The 19,493-nt window shown below is 35.3% G+C and overlaps 1 protein-coding gene and 1 non-coding gene across 2 annotated transcripts; one reads left to right on the top strand and one right to left on the bottom strand.

Moving 5' to 3' along the window:
• Positions 1–262: 262 nt before the first annotated feature.
• On the bottom strand, positions 263–9,429 carry LOC125841457 (lysophospholipid acyltransferase 1-like). Its single transcript, XM_049520591.1, has 8 exons — positions 9,074–9,429; positions 6,039–6,094; positions 5,364–5,584; positions 4,691–5,096; positions 3,810–3,895; positions 868–931; positions 662–774; positions 263–570 (listed from the first exon to the last, which is right to left on the bottom strand). Exons 1-8 carry the CDS (start codon positions 9,376–9,378, stop codon positions 430–432), a joined length of 1,392 nt encoding a protein of 463 aa, XP_049376548.1. The 5' UTR covers positions 9,379–9,429; the 3' UTR covers positions 263–429.
• Positions 9,430–13,463: 4,034 nt separating this feature from the next.
• Positions 13,464–13,613, top strand: LOC125843444 (5.8S ribosomal RNA). Its single transcript, XR_007444032.1, has one exon. It is a non-coding gene; the product is annotated as a 5.8S ribosomal RNA (ribosomal RNA).
• Positions 13,614–19,493: the final 5,880 nt, after the last annotated feature.

The raw sequence follows: 19,493 nt of genomic DNA on the forward strand, positions 1-19,493 counted from the left end.
TTACTCAACACCAATGTATATAATATGATAGCTCGATTATTCTACCAGAAACCTACTACCTTTCATTAACACAAATAACCAAATAATTTAATCCACCAAGGCTTTGACATACAGAAAGAAATCACCTAGCATCTTTTTGTCTCGATAAACAAATGCAAGGTAGATGTAAAAGTAAAAACATTAAATAAAAACTTCTTTTTTGCCAAGATGCTAACAGAAATTACACAGTTGGCAACATGACTTTTGGCAGCCAGTTAATTGGGGAAGGAAACAATGCTAAAAGGCCCTATTCGTGCTCAAAACAAATTTGCTTTGTTTTATGTCTCTAAAACACAAGTTCTAGAGACATAAAACAAACTACAAGAAGCAAAGCTCTAGTTTTTTCACCAAAAAATAACTAAACAACCAGATCGAGGAGCACGGTATGACTCACTCTTCTTTCCTAGCTTTAGATCTTGCAGGTCTTGCTGGCTTAATCACTTTACCGAGCAGGATTAGTACAATCGGTATAACGGTTCCAACATAGTATACACTTCCATAAGAAGTGAGCGTTTCGTGCAGACTTAAAACCTGTAATACATAAGCAAGAAAACCAATTGTCAGATTATATCAAAATTTTTGAACTCGAGCTAAGGTTTTTTCTGAGAAATAGACTACTAACCATGAAGCCAACAGCAGAGTAGTTTAAAATCAATAGTGTGTATGCAAAGCTCATTAACGTTAGTATCTTCTCGAACATAGTACCTTTTGTAGCTTGCTGCCATCTGTAGATGACTGAGGAAAGACAAGACATGATTAGAAGAAAAGTAAATCAAAGTAAAATTAGCTTGATCTAGCTAGAATTGCAAGATATATATACATATATACCTCTTGATCCAGCAATCATCAAAGCCGACTGAACAAAGAATATAATGTATCCCGGATATAGTCCCTGTGATGTCACACAATGAGGAGTTGTTATCATTAATTCAACTATCATGTTGCTACAATTACAACAACAACATTCCCAGTGAAATCCCACAAGTAAGGTCTAGGGAGGGTAGAGTGTACGCAGACCTTACCCCTACCTTGGGGAGGTAGAGAGGCTGCTTTTTTGAAGGATCCTCAGCTCAAGTGCAACAACCAAAGTAGTTATGAAAAGGAAAAACGACAGTGAAGAAAGCATAGCAACTAATAAGATTAGCAGTGCAGAGCATTCACAAAAGGAACAGTAACAACAACAAAATAGTGGGATAACTGAAACACAATAAACAACATATGATGGTAGATATTAAAAGAAAGGCTAATAACTACGACATACACCACCAAGCCGACAATTACAAGTAACGAATAATAAGCATAAGTTTGAAGGGAAGGTAGCACACTTCAAGAAAGCAGTGTAACTTATTCCAAATTCAAGCCAAACAATCTCATCTATAAATTCACATGAAAGAACAAACTATGTTTTATTAAGCATCAAGTGTAAGAGAAATAGGAACCACAACTTAATTTTCAAATTTCTTAGGTGAGATACCGCTAAATTTGGATGAAAAAATGTGAGACTTTTTAGATTGTATAATTAGACAATAGCTGGAAAAGGTCCTCATATCAAAAAGCAGATGGTCTTTTTTTTTTCCCTCCCTAAGATCAGTATGAGGATATTTGACACAAGCAAGAAAGTCACAGTTTCTGACATTCTACGACAAGGATAGTTTGTATCTAAGAGGTGGATCATAATGACCCAAATTCTATGTCAAATATTTTTCTTTTTGTGTCACAACACTTGCTGGAGAAACAATAAGGACAACGGAATAAAATGTCCACTTATATTTTGTAAGATCTCCCAAATATCTTCAAAATGATATAAAGGCTAAAAGAAAAAAAACATGTAAAAAAACTTGCACCATCTGATGTAACATTAATGATACTCTTTTTATTTAGAGTTAAGGGTTAGTGAAACACACCTAACTATCACTCCCTTTATATTTACCCACCTATACTATTACCTTGTACATAACTCCTTTGGTCACAAATCTTTTATTTACTCAAAAAATAAAATTGACAGAAAAGAAGACCTCAAAGTGTACTACAACTTGAAGTTCAAAATAATGCAGATAATATGTTCGTGAAGTTCAAGGACTACCATACAGTTAAGAGGAATCGTATTTGAAGTTCATATTGTCTTCAAGAAGGATTCCGCAATCAAATTCATTTCTTTTCCAAGTGTGTTTCCATTTACGCCGTTAGGCATTAGCAATATTTGGGTCAATCTATCTCTTTTTTTTTTTTTTTTTTGGGAAACCCACAACTACTACCCTTCGGGTGCAGGTAAATCAGCGCTTGTGCAATAGCCCGCAAACCACATAGGATATGTAAACTACAGTAGGCAAGCCCAGTGCAACAAGCTGACTGAGAAGGCATTGGCAGGGGGAATCAATCCCCTGTCCTTCCTTATGGAATACCATCTGTTGCACCAACTCAGCCACCCTTCTATCTCTTAATGTTCTAGTACGTGTCTAGGTAACCTTCAGTTTTTTCCCAATAGTATGCTTGGACAGAAAACAACAGTCAAGGATACAGAAAACAGTCACCCAAAGAATGGTCAACAAGTAACTGAAAGCTGTCAAACATACTCCAAAATCAAGCTGTAATTTCTGATATTCAAAACTAGGCAGCTAAACACTACTAGTTTCGGGAGGTTATGAAGAGATTTGATCTCTACTGAGTCCTTTGCACGTTTTCCACATAAAAGCATATTCTTCCTCATGTGCTTGGAGCAGACTGGAAATAAGAAATTTTCAGAAGTATCCAGCTAAGCGTGCAAAACCAACTAAGCAAAGTACTATTGTCAAAGAAGAAAGCCAAGACAAGCTCAAGCCATCCGGATAAGAGAAGGTCCTATCTAAAAAGCTGGGATAGGACTGGTCAAATAAGCAGTAATTCATCTTTGCATAAATGATCTGATTTAATTACCTGAAAACCAGCTCATCTCCCTCTTTTTTCCTCTCCTTTTCTTCCTTTTTCTGTCCTATCTTAGTCCTGTTATCCGCTTATCTCCTCACTATTTATGCATCTTCTCCATTTCGGTTCAGCCCCCTAAAACAGCCTTAAAGCACCACTATTCCCTTGCATATCAACCTCCTTAGTCCACTCTTGTGTCATAAGTTTTTCCACAGAAGATATTCTCACAAGTTAAATCTTCTTTTCTTTAGAGTATTTTGATGCTAGAGTTTAAAGATTCTGCATCATAAAAGTATCACAAATGCAAGATTGAGATGTCATAATAATTTCTTGCCCAAAATTTTGAAAAAAGTCATAATAATAAATTTGATTAAACTCTCCAATGCACCATCAGAAACCAGATGAGCACATGAATAAGACATGCAAGATTGTCTGTAAGCCACTTTCCAGTGACACGGGCAACCAAGAACAGGATTACCGCAAACAAAGGAGCAATGATTAAATTTTACTATGGAAAAATGTCCAGCGAACATTAGTTCACAAGATAAAAGTCAACGCCTGGTAAAAATATGTGAAGTTCATCTCTACCAAAATTCTCACACGACTATCAACAAGATAAACCACAATTGCATGAGACCAAGTTTACAACAACACCATTGTAAATCCACAAGTTGAGTTTGGGGAGAGTGGTGTGTGCGCAGCCTTGCCCTACCTTGTGAAGGTAGAGAGACTGTTTCTGATAGACTGTTTAACACATGCCAAATGTAGCTCATGTAACTATGTCCATAGAAGTTGTGTATATTATGTATCAATGATCAAAAAGTTATTAAATGACCCTGCATAAGAATGGTGCTAAAAGATCCACTTACATGCCATACAGCACTAATAGTCTGTGTAGCCAGCAACTGGAAGAAACCAGCCTTCTTTCCCTTCTGTACGAGCCTCTCATATACATCTGTATAACATAAAAATATAAAGCAAAAATATAACAAATTATTGAATCTGTATAACAAAGTTATAAATTACAGGACAAAGAAATCTAGAAGCCTCAACTATTTTTCTGCTTAAGACAGTTAAGCTTCATAGAATAATTGGTCAAGCAGATAAAACCAAGTCAGTACACCCTCAATATTGACTTTTATGTGAACACAAAGAAGCTATGAGCTCAAGCTTTTTTATTCTAGTAAGGACTTAAAATAATATGTCTACAACCCTCTTTTATGTTTGAGAAATCCATTTATATCCAACCTTTGGGCCAACCATAGCCTTCAAAATTCGGGAGCTATGGCCCCACCCCTCTACCTGTCTCCACTTATATACTTAATAACTTATTTGTTTGGGCGCAGGGCTCAAACTTATGATCTAAGATACACGTCCCTCAACCTTTGCCAAAAGAGCAAACCCCTGGGGCATAAATATGTGTACAACCTTATATGCCACAATAAGAGAAGCATTGGAATATTTGACATAGACTGACAATGGTTTGTCTTTGAGTCTACCTTATAAAGAAAAAAAAGGTTCAGAACTGTTCATTATGGTTAACTTTCATGCACACAAAACACAATATCTTCTGCTAGGTAGCTATGACGTTTGAACGTACTCCAATGAACAGCTTGACAGCAAATAAAATAAATGTGTGGAATCTAACAATTAACATTCAGCCGACAAAATTTCACATTTTTTACCTGCAACAAAAATGGTTCTGCTAGAAGTTATAAGTGTTAAATGATCAGAAGATAAATTTACTTACAGTGTCGCAGCCAGGTGCTGACTTGAATGTTCCATACAAGAGGTAACTGAACTGAACTTTTTGCCAGCTCAACACCCAATACATCAACATTTTTCGCACGGTCCCAACGTTGTTTCGATGGCGAAGAGTCTGTCCAACCACTGAACCCCAAGCCAGAAATAATAACAGCAGATTCTGAGATTGACCAGATGAAATAATATTTCCACCGGGCAGTAAAACACGCCATATATTGGTAACTCAACCGTTTGAAGAAACCCCATTCTTGGTATAACGGGTCAGAGAACCTGGAAAGCGGGTAAAAAGGCACAAGATAGAGATACAACCCCATACAAAAGGCTGCTTGAAGAAGAGATCTCAAAGTTGCCCCAAGAGGTGATGGGTGATCTTTCTCGGAAGATTTCCATATCTAAAAAGGAAGAAGGACGTGCACGTAGTGAGTAGTAGCAATCGAAATTTGGAGTGAAGAACTCTATATAGTTTAGTCATAATACATAAACAGTCAAACTTGGCCTCAACTAGCAAGTAAGCACTACAACTTTGAGAGTGCACATCTAGACACCTCAACTTGGCGTCTAGATGTGCATACTCAAAGTTGTAGTGCTTACTTGCCAGCAGAGCCTAAGTTTGAGTGTTAGTTTATATATTATGCCATATTAAGTATGATACTACATACGCCATTTCTCTCTGTCCAGTCAAGGTAATCCTTCATTTCATAAACTGGACCAGCAAAATGACTTCCGCAACAGAGGCAATAACCAAAGTACTCAAGTAATGATGGCAACTTGAGCAAACGATTTTTCTTCTGAGCCTCACGCAAATCCTCCTCCTTCAACAATCCATCTTGGTAATTGATCGCACATGAAATTATTTTCAGTGTTACCACCATTAAAGCTCCTAAAAGAAGACAAAATTAATTTTGGATTAGGCGATAATCTCAATCTATCAACATGATAACTAAACTCTGTAACTGAAAAAAGTTTTTTTACAAGTCTTTGTAGAGTACCCATAAGGGTATATAAAAACACTACCGTCAGTATACGATCTAGAAATAACAAGTGATTAAAAGATCATTATCATAACGAGTACTTCTTGGTCCATAAAAAAATACTACTAATAATAACAATAAGCGCTCCTTGGATGATCACACTTTTTTCACTGAATCAATCTGCTGCAAACCCTTAACTGTCTTTTGTTTTAACATCTGGTCACTAAATAACAGATATTGATTCAAGCTGGAATACAACATAAATCCTGCCTATCGGAATAAAAATAATTTGTGTAAATTATTACGTTCAAAAGATGAGATAACTGAGTTTAAATACAAGACAGAGATCAAAGAAATGCTAACCTGTTGCGTCAATACCTCCTTCCTTCCATGCATCCCCACTCATGTAGTACACATGGCTGCACGAATATAGTTGTAGCTAAGAATTTTGAGTGTTTCTATAAAATCTGAAAACTTTATCATTCACCATTTTACAGAAACTGTGGATATTATCTACCAAGGAGTGTTCTTTTTTCCCTTTTAGGGAGGGAGGATGGCAAATAGTTTGTATAGCAAGAATGACTTCCAAATCATTAAAAAGGAACTAAGAGCAGACTCATTTTCTGAGTATAACAATATAATATGGTAGCTTGGAATGCTCTATTGACCAAACACCATGTTTAATTAAGGCATAATACATAAACAAAATACTCAAACTTGGTCTCAACTAGCAAGTAAGCATTCCAACTTTTAGAGTGCACATCTAGACACCTCAATTGGCAGCTAAACACTCCAATTTGTCCCCAATGTGACTCGTGGACACCCGATGTTGACGTGACACATATTTTGGAGGTGTCTAGATGATTAATTTGTAAGTTGGAGTGTTCAACAGACACCATGTCTGACGAGTTGAGACGTCTAGATGTGCATACTAAAAGTTGAAGTGTTTACTTACCAACTGAGGCCAAGTTTGAGTGTTTCTTTATGTATTATGCCTTTATTAAAATAACCATTGAAGATTTCCACAGGTAGAGTAGCATACCGGTGTTATTACCAAAGACTTGAACATCCATGAAGTATGACATAAACCTAAAGTACATCCTTGTGTTATATAAGTGAACAAAAAACATCCTTGAACCCAAAAGTTGCAACATTCATCCTTCAGTCTATTTTTTTTAAGAAACTCACGCCACCAACAAAAAAAGTGCCAAGTCAAATGAATATATGTACACATGGTTAAGCTAGTCAAGTTTGGTGATTTTTTTAATTTTTAGAAATTAAGGGTTTAAATCATATTCAGACAAAACATATTCAAATTCTAAATATTCTTTGTAAAAATATGGCCAAATACTACTCCTACTTAAAAAATTTCAAATAAAGTAATTACTTTTTTTTATTTTCATAACTAAATGCCTACGTAATTTCACGAAATTTTCAACATTTCTGTACATTGTATAAAATGTGAATTGCATTGTATATATAGTACACACGCCCTAAATATTATTAAAGAAAATTTTTATTTGGACGTAATATTTTTAAAATGATTTTTTTACATAATCGTTCTAACCATCAGAACCTACTGTATAAATATTTCAAAACTTATTATTGTTGCAAGTCAATTTACTTGATGATACAAAAAACATATAAACTAACAACACACAAAATTTAAATCCTGAGAATGGAAGATTCATTTTCTATCCATATCCTTATTCTTTTTAGGTAACTTTGATCTTCTCGTCGCGGCCAAGACATGACCAAATTAAATTATTTTTTTTATTGGTTTTATTAGTTTCTTAACAAAAATATACTGAAGGATGTTTCTTGTTATTTTTTGGATAGTATAAGGATGTTTTTTGCTCACATAGATAATATAAGGATGTACATTAGATTTGAGTCAAGGGATGATTTTAGCCAAAAACTCATAAGAATACTATTCAACTGCATAAAACCCTATGTTCAAATGTCAATACAAAATATTCCTACTACAAATAAAATTTGCAAGTAATTTTCTCCTTTCCTTGTTAGTTGTTAACTTTAAAGACCTAAATGACATGAAATTGACATGAACCAACTCATTCACAAAAGCTCCACAACCAGCTCTAAATGAACCCACAATAATGACAAACTATTAAGAAGATAGATCCATTAGACGAATACAGGGGGTCATTTGGTAGGGTGTATAAGAATGTTTAAAAGAGTATATTAGTATGCTTGCAATATTAATGTTTGTACTAGTTATGCTTGCATTAATTATGCACATATTATTTCTTATGTATTGTTTGGTTTGATGTATTAAAAATAACATGCATTGCATAATTTATTTTCAAAAAACTTATTTATGAAAATACCCTCCACAAATATGATGGAAAACATGTAAAAAAATGTTTTGAGGGGCAGTTGAATCTTTAAGCATGCTAATGCATGCATTAATCCCCTTCCATTACTAAAATTATGATTTTTTATGCATTAGTGATACAATCTTTAATACACAATAGAGGCTGAAAAAGTGTACCTACTAAGGTACTACTAATACACAAAGTCAATGCATTCATTATTTCTTCTAATACACTCTGCCAAGCGACCCCTTAAGGAAACTAGAAAAAGAAGGACATGCGACTAAAGTTCATAGTTTTACAGACCTTTACTCCTACACATTCAAAGTTCACCAACCAATTAAACAAATTGAACCAAGAAATCAGTAAAATTCAACACACAATCACACATGCAACTAAAGTTCACAGCTTTACGAACTTCTAGTCCTATACTTTCAAACATCAAAGTTCACCAATCAATCAAACAAATCAAACAGGAAGAGCTTAATACAGCGGAAAAAAAAAACAGTGCTCAATCACAAACTAGAAGTTGGCTATATGACTCCTCTATATCCTTCCTACTCTATCTAGACCAGTTTCATACCACTACTCAACAGTATGTCATAAAACTACACATAAAGAACAATGCTTTTCTACATTTCTAATGTCAAACTAACAGAAGCCGATCTACACGACTCTCTACGAGTTCATCAGAACCCAGTAGCTAGCTTCTAAAATCCACTCAAAATCCTAACTCTACATCCACAATCAAATATCTAATACTCAATCCATCCCAATTTAAGCGTCTTATTTTCCTTTTGGACTTGTCCTATAAAGAATGTCCCTTCCTATATTTCGTAAGTTCTCCAATTGCAAAATTAAGACCAAGAGATCTAAAGGACTACACACATCTTTCCAAATCTCAGTGTCTAGTCAAACTAAGAAACTTAAATTGAGACACAGTGAGTAATATATATACTTTTTTTTCTATCCATGGCTTAATTTTGAACTACTAAAAAAGGAAACTGAAATCAAATCAAAATTTCCAAATAAACCCCAATTTAAGAGAGAGAGAAAGTAAGTTACCATCCAATAAGGTAACCAAAAGCAATGAAGAAAGTGATGATCCCACAATAAGGCCGATAGATAACCATAGAAGCATAACCCAAAAGCATAGGCACAAAAAAGTGAAGATTTGAATTGAATCCGAACGACAAGTATGAAAGAACACCACCCATCACGGCGGCGTAGAGATGTCTTCCGGTGGCAGAAGGAACAAAACGGTGGAAGAAGCTCACCGGAATAGTTGCAACGAAACAAAGAAGGAATCGGAGCACCGGCACCGATACTCCGATCGCCGTCGCCATTGATTCCATCTCCGGCAGCTCCATATCGAAAAAAGCAAAAAAATTTGTCAAAGGTCCCAAGAGTCATTTATCTTACACACGAGGGTGCATATATATATTTATTTATTTATTTTTAAAAGCCAATTTTTTAATACTTCATTAACTTTATATTTGTAATTTTCATTTCAAAATAAGTGTTTTTTAGTTTATCTCAATTTGTCAAGATGTAATTTATTCAGTTAACTTTATTTATTAGATATTTTTTGAAAATTGAGTACAATTAAAAAGAAAAAATATATATAAAAATGTAGTTGGATACACTTCTTATTTTAATCTTGAATTTTTATCTAATATTTAAATTTTTTAAAAGTATGAAATTAATTCATAAATTTAACTCTTTAAAAAAAGTCACTTTCCCTCATAAATATTTGAGGATGAAGAAGTATGATAAAAGGAGGTTAAAATAGTTAAAGAAAATTGGAATTTTTGCATAGAATAATATTATTATTGAGGTAATATTGAGCATCTACATGTATAAGGAATTAAAAATGTGTAACACATTATATAGAAATTAAAATGTGTACATGATTAAAAAGATAAATATAAAGTAGCCATGCTTAACTTTGAAGTGAGGAAAATGACAAAAAGGAAATTTGTGATTTTGGATTTTGTGTGGTTTCAAGTTGAAGTTGTTTTGATATTGGGTAGGATTTTGGAGAGAAAATGATCAAAATGGTCATTGATGTATTGAGGTTATTTTATTTTGGTCCTTAATATATTTTAGGTGATTGAAATAGTCCTTCGTGACAAAATGTGTTCAATTTAATCTTTTATCCTAAACTTAACAATTCACCCCCCAAAAACTGTTAAATATAATCGTGGGGCCACATAACTTGCAAAGATATATATACATACATACATTCTATTAATACAATATTTACACATTGTAGACTATTTTTTTCAATCTCAACCAACTCAATTTCCTCTAAATAGTCTAAAATTTGCATATATAAGCACCTCTCAATGATTCAAGTCTTTTTATATATTGCTCATGTAAAACAATATACGATTCTTAGTAAGTCAAATTTTAACATCAATCTTTAAAGAAGTTTTAATTATCGAACATAGAATCTTAAGTTTTTTTCTTTCTCCATTCCCATTTTCTTTCCCTTTTTCCAGATCCATTTAAGAAGGCTGAATGGTCATTTTTTTGTAACAAATAATCGGTGAGTTATTTTGGATAAGGAATTTTAACTGTAACCGATATTTTGTCAAATTTTTCCATCTATTGTAAATCGATTTCAATTTTATTGTTTGTTAGTTAACTCTAAATTAGATTTCTTTACATAACATTACTACACGTTGTTTCATATATTTATGTTGATTGCAGTACACGAAAAGAAAACTTATGAAACTAAATATAGATGGTAACAATCTTTGTGGTTTTTCAAGCATTTTCTTTTGTAACGTACGTTATCGATAGAAATACTTGTGAAACTGTTTCGTTTAGATCAATTTTTTTGGGACATCTATTGACGAATTTTAATATATAAATAAAATCCTTCCCTTATATAAAAAACCACCCATAAAACTCTAATCGAGCAGTGAACAAGGTGGAATCATATTTTACATGACACGAAGCAAATATATAATTGCCTTTAAAATGCATACCACTAAACTATGATCGAATAGTTAATGTTTTTATAAAAAATGAGTATGATTACTTCCCTGAATTTATCCATGTACCCTCTTCATTAAATTTTTTTATTTTACTCTCTCTTTTTTTACTATTCTTTAATTCTAATTTTTTTTATGTTTAATATTACGAGATTAAAGAGCACTTTGATACATTCTGCATATCTTTAATTTTAAATCATAAGATTATTCTATCTCGTAACTATCTCTATTTTATGATTATAAACTCACAGTCACACTATCTTCTTTTTCCTAGTATTTATCTCCTAGATTAGATGATTATAATGATTATTTACCCTAAGACTTTTGGTTTAGATATGATTCTTTAGTTATTTAATTGGAAAAATTAGACAAAATGTTTATTGAGTCAAAATCTCTTGTTTTAAATGAGACAATTATCACTTCTTATGAATTTTTTTTTTCATATATTCTATATTTTTTTTTATGGCAAGTAAAGTGCAATTCACTCATTCCCTTTTTTCCCCTAATATCTTTCTTCTTTTGGTCGTTGAAGAAGATGAACTATTCTAATGTTTAAATAATATAAATGAATATACATACAATGATAATTACTTATATAGTATATATACACAATTATACACAATTTACAATGTCGATATTTTACATATCGATACAACTTTTTTTGTCACATATACAGTTACAATGTGAAAATGGAGGCTTGCTTGAAACCCTAGATTGAACCCTTCTTCTTCAAGTTCTAGAGAGAGAAATATTTGAGAGGAAGAACTTTGAGAGTTCTTTTGGGTTTTGGAAATAATGATTTGAATGGGTGAGTTTTGGGGGTAAAATGACTATAGGGGTCCTAGGCTTGGGTAAAACGACATAACTTTGATCTAATTAAAACCGGAAAAGACCTTTTTCCCCCAACTTACAGTGGTTTGGCTCCTCGTGTGGATCATCGTGAAGGTTGCCCAAGCCCAAATCTTGGGTTGTTGCCTCTACGCTTAGCCCTAGCTTAGACTACTAGATTCTGAGGTGTTACACTTATTCACTAAGTAGCTCTGATGAGAGAGAATACTAAGAGGTGTTGCAAAAATGTTGACAGTTTAAAACATGTATCAAAGAACATTTTAGGTTATTGATGCAATAATTAATTTGCAATTATAATTATTAATAATATTTTGCATTGGGAAGAAAATAAGTATAAATTTTTTTCCCGTTAAATAGCAACGGAATATGATTTGTTGCTAATCACTATTTTTTCTGTAGTGACACTATATATAATATTAGAACAAAAAAATTACCTAAATACCTTGTGTGACTATTATTTTATATAAATAAAAATATAATAAGATTAAAATCAAAACAAATTAAGGAGTTGACCGAATAAATCTCGAAATAATAGCCATGATAAAAAAAGTTTGCGTCAAACGGATATTCGAGGCAAAAGTTACGATCGTTTGAAGTTTCACCAAATTAAAGATTGAAACTTGAAAAAGTAGTTGTAAATTGGTGAAACTTCAAACGGTCATAACTTTGGCCTCGGATGTCCTTTTTAAGCGATTTTTTTTTTTGAATTTGGGTATTTTTTGAGATCTATGCGACCAAACTGCCAAAGAGCGGTTTGACCGAGCCATTTTTTTAAAAAACGTCTTTTAACCCATTCAATTTTGAAGAAAATTGTAATTCTTTATTGCTATGAATCTGATAAAAGAAAATTGATTTTTGAGTTCGAAATACTTTGATAATGCATATATAAATGTCAATTTTAATGCTAGATAATCAATTTTCTAATAAACAGCTTTTATCCCAAAATTTTTAAATTTCCCCCAATTTTGCATAAGGATTTTTGTTCCTTAAATAGGTCTGTGAAAAATATTTGATTAAACAAAATGATTTGGAGTTGGAAATACCATTTTAATACATAAGTGAAGTCCATTTTAATACCAAGCGTCGGCCGAGGCCTGCGCCAATCCACCAGGTGACATAGGCTCGACATTGTTGATCTTCAATGAGGAATTCCTAGTAAGCGTGAGTCATCAGCTTGGGTTGACTACATCCTTGTCCTTTGTACACACCGCCCGTCACTCCTACCAATTGAATGATCCAATGAAATGTTTGGATCGCGGCGATGGGGGTGATTCGCTGCACGCGATGTCGCGAGAAGTCCATTGAACCTTATCATTTAGAGGAATGAGAAGTCGTAACAAGGTTTCTGTATGTAAACATGCGGAAAGATCATTGTCAAAACATGCAAAGAAGAACGACCCGCGAACACATTTTAAACACTTGGGGGAGACGCGCGCCCATCGTGCACCTCCCTTTCGTCACCGGCGTGCGCGCCTGCACGCTCGTCGGGCGACCAACGAACTCCGACATGGAAAGCGCCAAGGAATACTAAAATTGATTGCCTTCCCCACGCGCCCCGTTCGAGGAGTGTGTGGGGGGATGTGTGCTGCTATTTAAACACAAACGACTCTCGACAATGGATATCTCAGCTCTCGCATCGATGAAGAACGTAGCAAAATGTGATACTTGGTGTGAATTGCAGAATCTCGTGAACCATCGAGTCTTTGACCGCAAGTTGCACCTGATAGGTCAAGGGCACGTCTGCCTAGGTGTCACGCATCGTGTCGCCCCCACACAACGCAAGGCGTGCGGGGATAAATAGACTAACTGGTGAGCATTTATATTTCATCCCGTTTTGTAACCGAGCAAGTTGTTCGTCCGGGCGTCACTCCTAAACACAAATCACCTCAATCAAATGGGTCGATCGAGCTCTCTATACTCTTTGGTCTATCTAACCTCTCATCTCCCGATTTTAAGATTAGACAATATATTTATCTCGAGGTGATTAGGCAAAAAATACTAAAACAAGAATATAAAAGTAACTTGTATTGACAACCAACAATTAATTCAAAAAGCCTTTAATAATCAACATTCAATTCGTAGCTACAGCCTCAGAACAAGGGCGTTTAGCCACTCATGCTATTCGAAAACAAGAAATTACAACAATTCATGCAAATTCTGGTAAATAGAAGAGTTAAAGGATGAAAACCTATTAAAAACTTGGAATCTTGCTCTTGCACACCCAATAAAAGTTGAACCCTAATAATGGAATCCTAAGGATCTATTTATAATAGTAGGAAAAGTTGGGAACAAAACCTACACAAATAAGGAATCCTATTTAATGTTTAAATGTTGGAAAAGTTAGAAAAAGGGTGGCGTGTCGCGCCATTATTGCACTAAGAAGCACGCGCATAACTTTCCCATGTGGCGCGGCGCGCTGCAAATTGTCTGAACTTCAAGCTCTGGCGCGGCACGCCTATCAGCGCCAAGGATACACCCTCTGAACTTTTGGGGTTGGCGTGTCGCGCCTAGTAGTACGCCCCAACAATTCTTCTGATCTTCAGGCCTTGGCGCGGCGCGCCTAGCAGTGCGCCAGCCACTGTGCCTTTTGCCTTAACCCTTTTTTTGCACGTCTTTGCTCCTTCTTTCTTCGTTCCAACTCCAATTCCTTCGAGAGTTCCTGAAATAACTAATCATATGTGTAAGTGCACAATCATCATAAGTATAACAAAATCAAGCTAATAGACTCAAGATCATTCTTCAATTCAAGCACTTTATGGGCAATTATTGATAACTTAGGCATATGCCTAAGATCAATGCATAGCATGGTTTCAACAAAAATGTCCCATTTAAGCATGTTTTAAATGTTTTATGCATAGCTACCATACTAGTACATTTTTGTGCTAACGCATATTTCTATGTTTTCTACAATGTAGGGGGTTGGTTCATGGAGATGGTAGCTTTGGTTCAAAGGGCTTGGAATAGGTGATCCTCCAAGCTAGTTGATGAGTACTAAAGTTCGGGGACCAACATCTTACTTAGTAGATATCTTAGTAGTTTCTTTTATTAGTTTCATTTAGAATTATGTAAGGGTCGTGTCCCTAAGATTGTATTAAAGAGTCTTTATTCTAATGGTATAGATGGTTTTGAGACATAGTGCCATAGACTTTCTTATATTTTATAAAGACTTCGATTGTAAAGAAAAGTTTTAAATTTTTTGCATTTTCCTATGCTTTAATGTTCATGATATGCTAAAGGATTATATTAGACCTCTTCGAGGTCGAGTACACCGTGTTACGACTAGGAGGTGCTCTCGGATCGTGACAAACTTGGTATCAGAGTTGTAGTGTCAAAGCACATAATCTCACGAAGTAAAAACTCCAGCCAAGTTAGCTCAAACGCAGTAGTGGCTAGTGCACGATAGTCTGCCTCTGTACTAGAACGTGCAACTGCTCGCTGCTTTCTGGAAGCCTAAGATATTAAATGAGAACCAAAAAAGATAGAGAAACTAGTAGTTGTCTTACGATCATCCAGCGAACCACCCCAATCTGCATCACTGTAACCATGTAAAAGTTTGGTATCTTGGCAAGCAAAGAATAAACGATGGGAGGATGTGGACTGGATATATCGCAAAATGCGTTTTACAGCAGCCCAGTGGGACTCTCTCAGACTATGCATAAATTGTGAAACTTTATTCACCGCAAATGCTATATCAGGGCGAGTGAATGTTAAATATTGTAGGGCTCCTACAGTGCTGCGATACAAGGTTTCGTCATGGAAAAGAGATCATTCAAAACTTGAGAAATTAGAGAAAGATGCAACATGTGTTGAAATATGATTGCAACCATCCATCTGTGTTTTCCGCAACAAATCAGTAGCATAAAGATGTTGAGAAAGATGCAAACTAGTAGGTGTCCATGATGCTTTAATCCCCAAAAAATAAGAGAGGCGACCAAGGTCTCGCACAACAAACTGTGACTTTAGGCGAGTAATAACAGAGCCAACAAGAGACTAACTAGATCCCAAAACAAGAAGGTCATCAACATACACCAAACAAAATATTTTATCACCATCACAGGAGAAATGAAATAATGAACAATCTATTTTTGAGCCCGTAAAGCCATAAGAGATCAAGATGTCTGTTAAACATTTATTCCACATTCGCAGAGCTTGTTTGAGCACATAAAAAAATGCTTGAGCAAGCAAACATGCTCAGGACGATCTGGATCAACAAATCCAGGAGGTTGAGACATGTAGACCACTTCATCAAGGGTACCGTGAAGAAAAACATTAGAGATATCCAAATGAGTAATATGCTAGTTATTCGAGACTGCCAAGGAAAGAAGAAGGCGAATAGTGGCAGGTTTCACGACTGGACTAAAAGTATCAACATAGTCCAGACCTGGTCTTTGATGGATACCCTTTAGCAACGAGTTGAGCCTTGTAACGATCAATGGACTCCTCAGGCTTAACCTTTGTTTTAAAAACCCATTTACTACCAATAATATTTTGAGACGAAGAAGGTGGTACTAACTGCCAAGTCCCATTTTTTAAGAGAGCATTGTATTCTTCTTGCATCGCCCTACGCCAATGTGCGTACTTCGTAGCTTGAGAGTAACAAGAAGGCTCAACAACATCAGTTGACATAGCTAAGTAAGAAGTGGGACACTTCGATTTTAATGAACTTGTTTGTGATCGAGTAGTCATCAGATGAGACTTAGATGAAGAGCACGACAATTTGTTAGGACGATGCACGTCACTTAAAGGACCAGATTGTTCAAAATCAACCATTTGATTCCCACCTTCATTAGGCAACGTATTTTATGGAATCTCCAAAGATATAGAAGGTGTAGTCGTAGGCATAACATGTGATTGTAGAGGGGCCTGAGGTTGCGTAGAGCATTGCGATGTAAAAGTGTAGGATGAATTATCCAATAAGGTTGTAATGACTATAGCAGGAGATGGACCAGACGAGTGCAATAAGGAAGAAATAGGCATAGTTGGTTGTGGAAGTGGAGAAGGTATCTGGACAGTAAGTGGGGGCATCATTGGTTGATGTAGTAGTCACCATAGCGTTATCCTGAGTAGCAAAGGGAAAAATTGTTTCGTCAAAAACAACATGACGTGAGACAAAAAATTTAGAAGAAGTAGGATCAAAACACTTATAACCTTTATGAATTTTTCTATACCCCAAAAACACACACCTCTTAGAACGAGGAGATAATTTATCCTTCGTATAAGGGCGAAGCGATGGAAAGCAAAGACAACCAAACACACGCAACAAAGAGTAATTAGGGTCACAATTAAACAGGGTGCAATAGGGAGGCTGATTATTTAGATGGGGAGTCGATAATATATTTATGATATAAACAACAGTATAAAAAACATTTGTCCAAAATTTGGAAGGAACACTTGTATGCGTTAATAAGGCAAATCCCGTCTCAACAATATGTCGATGTTTACGTTCAACACAACCATTTGTTTCGGGGTATAAGGACAAAAAGAACGTTGTGTAATACCATTATCTCTTAAATATGAGGTTAATGCCTGAAACTTTCCTCCTCAATCTGCTTAAAAGCTCTTAATTGGACAACTAAAGTAGTTTTCCACAATTTTTTGAAATTGAATAAAAATAGAAAAAACATCAGACTTGAATTTAAGAAATAGATCCAGGTATATTTGCTATAGTGATAAAAGAAAATAACATAATATTTATAACCATCATTCGAAATAACAGGTGATGGACCCCAAACATCCGAACAAATTAAATCTAAAGGGCATGTCGCTTGAAAACTAGACTCAACAAATGGAATTTTATGACTCTTGCTAACAGCACAGGTTGGACACAAACTAGAAGACCCACAACTAGATGAAATAAAAGTATTAGATGGCAAAGCACGACAAATTGTAGGATAGGATGCGTTGAGCCAAATGCGCATGCCAAACACCAAGTGGAGCTGCATATGAAGCTGGTGAAGAAATTAACTTCAACATCGGAAGGGAATATAAACCTCCATCATTCGAACCTTTGTGAAGAGTTGCCCTCATTTCCAAGTCCTTGATAAAAAAATAGTTAGGAAAAAATTCAATGGACACTTGGTTAGAATTAGTAAAGGAACTAATAGATAGTAAATTTTGGGTAGCAGTGGGAACATGTAGAAGACTATCAAGAACATACGACTTATCGAAAATAAATAGAGATCCTTTACCACTATGCGAGATGGGAAATTTGGAACCATTACCTAGGGTAACCTCTTCGGGACCATGATATTCTAAGTGAATTGAAAGGTTGTCGAGATCAGATGTCAGATGATGCGTGGTGCTACTATCCATCAACCAATTTTGTGCCGCTTGGGAAGAAGTACTTGCTAGATTTGAAGAGGGACATCCAGATACCCGATTTCCATTCGTAGTCTTATGTGACGGACAAACACGTGCTATGTGACCATTTCCTTCACAATTATGACAAAAAATTCCAGAAAAATTAGAGAAAGGTGGTGGATTTCCAGAGTAAGTTCCCGAATGAGTTGTGGGGGCATAATGCCGACTTTGAGATTGTGGTGAACTTCCATGGCCTGAAAAGCATCCACGACCTCGACTAGTACGCCCCCTACCGCATCCACGTTCTGTAGGGATTGAACTTTGTATGTATTGTGTTGTTGGGGTAATAACAGTACTAACATATTCACGTTTTAATTCTCTTTCTTCATTCAACAACATACCATAAAGTGCATCAAAGGTAACATCATCATGACGTGATTCAAGCGACCTTGTGAAGGGGCGATAGGCAGGGCCTAATCCAGCAAAAACAAACTCTACTAAGTCATCATTAGTAATGGGGTGCTGCAAGGCAACTAACTTATCATCAATCAATTTTGCCCCTTGCACGTAACATTCAGTAGTAGTATTATCACGACGCAAGTTGTGTAATTGCACCTTAAGTTATTGAATCAGTGGTTTAGACCCAGTGGCATAGGCTGCCATAAGTTTTTCCCAAGCCGCACGAGTTGTTTTTGCTCTGACCAATTGAGGGATAATGCTTTCTGAAACTGAAGCAACTATCCAACTCAAGATGAGTTGATCTTGACGCACCCAAACCTTATATGCAAGATTTGGTTGATCACCATCCAAATCATCAATATAATGGTTAAGACCACAACCACAAATCATTAGAAGAAATTGTGTCTTCCAAAGTAGAAAATTTGTTGATGTGAGCTTCACAGGCAACTGGTGAGCGACATTAGGCGTAGGAAAATAGTTTCCCATGGCATTCGTTGAAACAACTGAAGTTGCCAAGGCAGAAGTGTTCGCATTAGTTTCTCCCATTAGTATAGGTCGTTTCTGATTTTTTTTTAGAACGAAAAGAAAAAAAATGGTTGTTAAACCAAAAGGCTCTGATACCGTGAAAAAGTTCTTTATTCGTGTATAAAATATGTACAACAACAATGAATATATAAGAAACCAAAAATAGCGAAGAAACCTACAGGAACTAGGCGTGAATGATTAAGGAGAAATAGTTTCCTTTGACATCACAACTTAACCTTTTACATAGTTTAGATATATTAGGAATCTATATCTAAGAAACCTATCATTTACACCTCTGGACTACCTGGTCTAATATGGCACGAGTCTCTGCAACCAACTTTTCTAGGAAT

Source organism: Solanum stenotomum, chromosome 10 (genome assembly GCF_019186545.1).
Source record: "Solanum stenotomum isolate F172 chromosome 10, ASM1918654v1, whole genome shotgun sequence".
In the NCBI taxonomy this organism is placed as follows: Eukaryota; Viridiplantae; Streptophyta; class Magnoliopsida; order Solanales; family Solanaceae; genus Solanum; species Solanum stenotomum.

Excerpts from the sequence above, each read along its gene's own strand:
- LOC125841457 (XM_049520591.1), bottom strand. The coding sequence starts at position 9,378 with ATGGAGCTGCCGGAGATGGAATCAATGGCGACGGCGATCGGAGTATCG. Across the intron at positions 5,585-6,038 it reads AGGAGGTATTGACGCAACAG|GAGCTTTAATGGTGGTAACA; the intron begins GTTAGCATTTCT and ends GTCTTCTTTTAG. Across the intron at positions 775-867 it reads GATGATTGCTGGATCAAGAG|TCATCTACAGATGGCAGCAA; the intron begins GTATATATGTAT and ends GTCTTTCCTCAG.